General features: G+C 33.8%; 1 protein-coding gene across 1 annotated transcript; it reads right to left on the minus strand.

Annotated features, from left to right (window-relative positions):
* Positions 1-5,225: 5,225 nt before the first annotated feature.
* Positions 5,226-6,344, minus strand: LOC141614138 (protein FAR1-RELATED SEQUENCE 5-like). Its single transcript, XM_074432894.1, has 3 exons — positions 6,335-6,344; positions 5,723-6,221; positions 5,226-5,673 (listed from the first exon to the last, which is right to left on the minus strand). Exons 1-3 carry the CDS (start codon positions 6,342-6,344, stop codon positions 5,226-5,228), a joined length of 957 nt encoding a protein of 318 aa, XP_074288995.1.
* Between the last annotated feature and the right edge of the window lie 936 nt (positions 6,345-7,280).

Consider the following 7,280-nt stretch of genomic DNA (forward strand, 5'->3'; position numbering starts at 1 on the left):
TGTTAAAAATACATTCAGATTAATGTGCCTGAATTATTGTTTCTACATTTAGAAATACATTCACATTGTTCTTCCCCAATTTTAGATCTCTGAAGTATTCTCTCTACATTTACTTTCTAGTTTCTGTTAATTTTGTATTTTAAATTGAACGTAATAATATATTGTTCATTCAACTTTAAATTAATGTGCCTATTGTTTTTAATATAGAAATTGTTTTGAATCATCTAAAAGTACATTATCTTTGTGACTATTGTACATTTCCTAAAATTAGGTAACTGGTGATTATCTCTACTTGTTAATTTTATATTTTCAATTGAACGTAATAATATAATGTACATTCAACGTAAATTAATGTGCCATTTGTTTTTAATATAGAAATTGTTCCGAATCATCTAAAAGTACATCATCTTTGTGATTAATGTACATTTTCTAAAATTAGGTAACTGCTGATTATCTCTACTTGTTAATTTTGTATTTTCAATTGAACGTAATAATATAATGTACGTTCAGCTTAAATTAATGTGTCGTTTGTTTTTAATATAGAAATTGTTATGAATCATCTAAAAGTACATTATTTTTGTGGCTAATGTACATTTCCTAAAATTATGTAACTGCTGATTATCTCTACTTGTTTTGTAATTTCATTTTATAATTACAGACTATGGAGCAGGAAGATAAAAAATCTCAAAAGCGAAGAAAAGTTAGTTTTATTTTTCCACCAGCTGAAAGTTGCACTGATGGTAAAAATGAGTGTTCTCCATTTACAAGAAAGCGTAAATCAGCTACTATTAACAGTAAATCTAAGTGTATACAATCTTTCGCAAAGAAGATAAATGAAGAAAGTGACGATGATCTTGCAGTTAAGAAACAAATTGTTTATGTTAATAAAAAAATTGTTACTGCGAAGAAACAAAGTCCTCAAAAGGGTAAAGTAAGTAATATGATGGTATTGGGTTCCAAGTATAAGCAGAAGTTTGATTTCTCTTCGTTTAAAAGTGCATATACGAGAATGTCTCCTACAGGAATAGTTGAGGTAGTTGAACGTTTGTCATACGAACAGTGGTGCGCTCTAGAAGAGATTGGATTTAGTGGGCTGTTTTGGTTAAGAGTTCGTTCCATTCCTTTAAAGCTTTGGTACTGGTTAATTAAGCAGTATAACCCATACCAAAACTGTATTGATCTTCTTGATGGTGAGAAGTTGTTCTTGAAGGTTTCTGATGTAAGATCAACATTTGGATTTCTAATAGGCCCTAAAACAGTTGAATTATCCAAAACTCATACCGAATCAGAACAGTTTCAAGAGTTTTATGCCAAATGGAAACAACAATTTGGTATAAAATATGGACAAGTTCCACTCAAAACGCTTGAGAATTGGTTGATAAATCATGATCATGGTGGTGATGAATTCAAGGTTAACTTTGTTGTGTTTGTTGTTTCTTTGCTAATGAGAAACACCCAAAAGCCTTTGGTTAATCATCATGTTTTGAAATCTTTGATGAATGTTGATGAAATCAAATATTACAATTGGTGTTCCTTTTTGTTAAAAAGTCTCCAAGAAAGCAAGATTGAGTGAGTGGAAAAGGAGACTCACTTCGGCGGGCCACTGTTGTTTTTGGAGCTAAGAAGTCTCGAAAAATATATTTGAAGTTCATAAATTAATTTAACATTGCAAGGAACGTTTTCATTCTATTCTAATTAATTATCTTTTTTTTTTTTTGCAGCTCATCTATGTTGATCGCGTTGTTCATGTGGAACGAAAAGTTAAAACAGATTATTATACGTTGATAGGTTGGACTAGTAGTTTGTTATCATCCAGAGAGAAGGATGAGATGAAAAGCGATATGTTTGAAAATGGTAAGTTGGAAGCACCAATTGAGGAGGTGGTTGACAATACAGTTGTCGAATCTGTCTATGGAACAAAGGACTACACCGAGGAGTATATTCTTGATCTTGCAAAATGTATAACTAGTTTAGCTCAGAGCATATCATCTGTTAAGGCTACGTTAGAAAAAGGAGCATCAATATTTAAGGAGAACAAAACTGCTAAGAAGCTCTGTGATCATGCATTTAGTTTACTCAATTTGTCAAATGAGAACAGCTCCGCTGATAGTGAAAGTTCTTTTGGTACTAATGTTGCTGATATTCCAGATGTTGTTCCTGCTGCTGAGAATGATGTTACTTGTTAGTAATCATCTTTTGGTTCTTGAAGCTTTGAATACTGTAAACATAACTTCAAAAAATAGTATTCAGGTTGAAAGCATGTCATTGAAGAGGCCGATTTTTTATACATATAAAAAGGTAAATATGTTGATCACATTTTTTTGTTATATTATGTTAACTTGGTGCTTATGTGTACTATTCTTTAATTTGATACATTTCAACTATTTCAGAAGCCTTGTGTATTTAGAAAAGAAGTTGAATTAGTTGATAATGGGAATGAAGATAACAAGGAAGAGGTGTCAAAAGGAGAATCAGAGGAAAACAAAGTTGAAACAGTTGAAAATGGGAATGAACACAAGAAGAAAGAGATGTCAGAAGGGGAGTCTGGGGAAAACAAAGTTGAATCAGTTGAAAATGGGAATGAAGATAACAAGGAAGACGTGTCGGAAGGGGAGTTTGAGGAAAACAAATTTGAAACAGTTGAAAATGGGAATGAAGGCAACAAGGAAGAGGTGTCAGAAGGGGAGTCTGACAAAAACAAAATGTCTGATGATGAAAAGAATGTACGAAATGATTCGAACCATCTTTATGTTGATAGTGATGGGGAGAATGAGCAGGAAGCCAATACGGATAATCTTATAAATACCCTTGTATGTAGCATGTTATCTAAAGATTATAGTGAATAACCCAAGGCACCCAATCCTAACCCGAGCTTAGATATTAGTACTGAACTTGATTTACTAAGACGAGACACTGACCCATGTACAGAGCCATCTAAGTTTCAGCACTGTATTGCTAACTACGTCTACTACACTAAGGGAAAAGGCACTGTTCTTGCTCAGTATATTTTATTCTACTCATTATGTTTTATGTAATCATTCTGTACATTTCGTTTGGGTATTATGTTCATTATTAATAAAGATAATGTACATATGTGTTATTAACTGACTTGTTTTGTGTAACGTCTGAACCAGTGAAAACCTCTTTGAGTTTAAGAATGTCGTGGGTACCCGATATCTTTTTGCATCTCTAAAACCACCTCGGTATATATCAGATGATGTGGTTGATTGTTGGTCAACTTACTTGAATTTCAAGGAACTTGAAAGAAAATCTTCAGCACCACGTCGATTCCTTGCTTCAACCCTCGTATTTGTAAGTAAAATTTTATTTCATTCTATATTACAATAATTTTATGTTATACAAGTGTATATTAAGAGAAGAATATTATGTTCTGTGTGTGCAGCTAGCATTTTAAGGGCAAAGAAAAGAATTCAAATTTGAAAGACAATTGGAAGTATTTAAGAAGCATCTTAGAAATGAGTTAAATCATGCTGGGATTATTGATGTGACAAAAGTTGATATGGTTAGCTCAAAAAATATATATAGTCAGTACATAGTGTTATATACAAATGTAATATACTTTGGCTATAAGAGTAATGTACTTTGGCAGTAAAATCGAATTGTACATACAAGCCTTTAAGAATGTTCTCGTAGTGTATATCATGGATGTCTATCCTTGAAACAAAAATTTGCATCTTCCACTTCGTTATCAGATTCGTCTCCTTCATCGTCGTCCTCCACATCATCAGATTTATCTCCTTCATCGTCGTCATCTTTATGGTGGTATTTGGTGAATATGCAACAGAATGTAAATTAAATATTAGATTTTATAAGGACAAAATGGCCAAAATGAACAACTAAATTGATATACATTTAATGTTAACCAAATGTACATTGCTGAAATTCTCATCTATGCCTTAAGAACAACCATAATGTTCATTGCACAAAGAGCTTATGTGCCTCCATACAAGAGTGATGATTTTCGAAGGTAAACACTATGCGCTATATTTGTATAATTAATAATTATTTAGCATAAATGTAATATGCTTTAACAAGAAACCAAATTACACATACATGTCAGATGGTTTGTTTCTTTGCAAGTCCTAGAGTTGTGTCCTTGGCGGCCACATGTTTTGCAGTACCTCTTCTCTTTTGCTCTCTTCATTAGGACTTTTAACATTTGTGATTAAATTCTCTTGCCCTTGGTCCTACCCTTGTTTTTAGATATTTTAGGAACATGAATCACTAACTTCGGAGGTATTTTGCAGCCCACATACTTTTCTATTTCTTTCATCTTGTCTTTCTTCTTTGCTGGAACACTTCTGTTACTAATCATATCCAATCTAATATCTCTCAGTTTTTCAATCAAAAGCTTCATGTCGTTATCATCACACTCAGCTACGCTGACACAAGAATAAACCTCTTGCCACAACTCAGTACTCAAACTTTTCCTAATCGAAAAACTTTTGAGAGACATCTATCAGTTTGCCTTCTTTCTCAAAGACATGCTTACTCATTGCAGCTTTTGTCCATCTTTGCATTATGTACTGTTCTGGTATTTTCTGAAAATCTTGGTTGTGTAGAATCCAAAGGCAGTGCCTGCACAACAAGCCCATTCGCTGAAACATAGAACGTGAATATGCTACGTTTCATGACTTATTTGGCATCTGCAAGTCTGTTAGAATATATATTTTTGTCTCATCAATCTTGTCCACATCTTTAAAACGACAATCAAACAAAGCTGCAACCAATTATGTTTGGAAGTCTTTGAAAATGTTGTGCGAGTATATTTCAGAAGCATGGACTTTAAGGTTTGAGTTTGGGATTTCAGAGTGTTTGTTCTCACTATTCAACTTGGGCTGCTTGTATCTTTGTGCTTCCAAAGCACTCTCATAGCACACCCAAAACTCAACAAGGGTCAAATGAGGTATGAGGAACCTTTCAAAGAAACTGTTTTCACTCTCAGACCTTGAAGTAACCCTCATCAAGCCAAACATGGAAACATCTTTAAAATAGGCAGGGATCCACTGTTCCCTGATATCGTACAAATCTGAAAACCACTCGTGTTCTACAAGTTGATAATCAGTCATTATCTTCCCCTATTGTTCTTCGAATTCATCAGGTTCAAGTTGGTTGTTCCAAACACACCTATTGAGCCTGCTCTTAAAATCCTCATCTTGAAACAGTTGATAAATAACTTTTTCTCTTAGTTTCTTCATTATGTGTCACATGCACAGTCTGTGTGTTGACTCCTTAAACACTTCCGGAACTACCGACTTCATTGATTTGTCCTGATCAGTAATTATAATTCTCGGATGGCACCCGCCCATTGCTTCCAAAAAAGTCTTGAACAGCCATCTGTAACACTCAATACTTTCATCACCTATCAACCCAGCTCCAAAGGTTATACACCTTTTATGGTGATCAACTCTTGTGAAAGGCACAAACACCATATCGTACTTGTTTGTTCCATATGTAGCATCTGCTGATAACACCTCACTGAACAGCATGTAGTTCTTTATGCAGATCAGATCTGCCCAAAACGCTCCAGCCAGACACTTGTTTTCATCTACTATATAATCAAAGTAAAATGAACTGCATGTGTCTTTTTTCCCAATAAGATTCTCAACAAACATTTGCGCATCAAAATTACCAATGTAGCTTTTTATGTCCCTGACAAAGTTTTTGAAATGTAGCACCGATGTTGTCGTAACCTCCACACAGCTCCTTCCAACCTCTATAGGATTTTAAACCACCTAGTTTTAGCACCTTTACCTTTATGACAAATTGTTTCTGTACCTCTGTCATTTTTCGGTTTCCTTTCAAGAATATTGTCGATTCCGGCGAAGCAAGTGGATGGTTATGGGCTTCATCGAATCTGGTAACAATGTAAGTTTCATTTTCTTGGTATTTGAACTGCACTAATGCACGACAGTCAATTCTTGTAATCGTCCTCACACGGCTTATGTCTGTCACATCAGATTGTGCATCATTCTCAGCAGTATCAGTATCAGTCCTCTTCCTTTTCCTACTTTCCTTTACACCTTGCCTATTGCAGACAACATTCCTTAATGCAAAATTGTTTGGTAACTCATTGCCTTTAATCCTTTTTGTTGTTGCAAGTCTTGGCGTAAACCCACAGATTGTACAATATTCTTTGTAGAATAACTCTGCTGATTCTAGTGTTTCGAATACTTGTCCTACTTTAGGTTTCTTTTCCTCTAGACAGAATGGAATAGACAGAATGGAATGTACTAGAGTGAATTTAATGGTTCAATTCTTGTTCTTGGAGTCTTAAAGCCGTTATTTGTAGAAGAAGACGTAGTTGCATCACTTGTACTCATTGTCTGCTTCAACAGTAGTTCAGTAAATAAGTATATTGAATATTATTGCATTAATATGCTCTACAAAGATTGGTAATTTTTTTCGTACAAATAAAGGTTCATATATAATGTATTCCTGCCAATGTCCATTATCATGCCTTTAAAGGTATTTGACTACTAATGTTCATAGGAAATATTGTTGTCCATTTTGATATAGCATATATAAAATGTATTGAATGCTAATGACAGTAAACAAACAAATAGACATAATACTATTTCATTAATATTAGAAATATTTACAAAAGCCATTCAAGACTTTCAAAAGCATAAAGCCTATTAAGGTTTATACAGAAAAAAAAATAAGACAAGATAATACAAAATAACAATATACTAGAAAACTAACTTAATATATTTGTAAACTCATCTAACAGTCAGAGTCGTAATAACCCTCATCACCAGACTGTTTCTCAATTTCATCTTGTTTTCTTTGTTTTATTCTTTGTCATGTTTGTCGTTTATGATGTCTAATTTTTTCTTTACGGCTAGACAAATGCCTGCAAAGGCAGTATCTTTCAAGCAGTCTTTCATTCTTTGTGATAGTGATTATTCCATTTTCATTTCCCGAAACCGCGTTTTGGTAATAATCCCTTTAAATTTTCTTTTTGTGCTTTCCTATAAGGAACCAACACGACCAAGCCTTGCATACCTCGGCCATGTTTTTCTTCTCTTGCCTCCCAAGTCGTTCAAAAACAATCAAGAGGAATTCAGAATTAGTAAGAAAAATATGTAAAGGACGTCTGTGTGATGGTACATCCATCTCCACAGGAATATCTTTTGAAGTAATCTAGTTTGAAGAAAAATGGTCTACTTTCCATGTCGTATAATTACTGATGAAATTGTTTTTGTCTTGAATGTTCTGGTAGTAAGGTATTTTGCATTTAGAATAAGACATTGTAT

The sequence above is a fragment of the Silene latifolia genome, chromosome 11, assembly GCF_048544455.1.
Source record: "Silene latifolia isolate original U9 population chromosome 11, ASM4854445v1, whole genome shotgun sequence".
NCBI classification, from domain to species: domain Eukaryota; kingdom Viridiplantae; phylum Streptophyta; class Magnoliopsida; order Caryophyllales; family Caryophyllaceae; genus Silene; species Silene latifolia.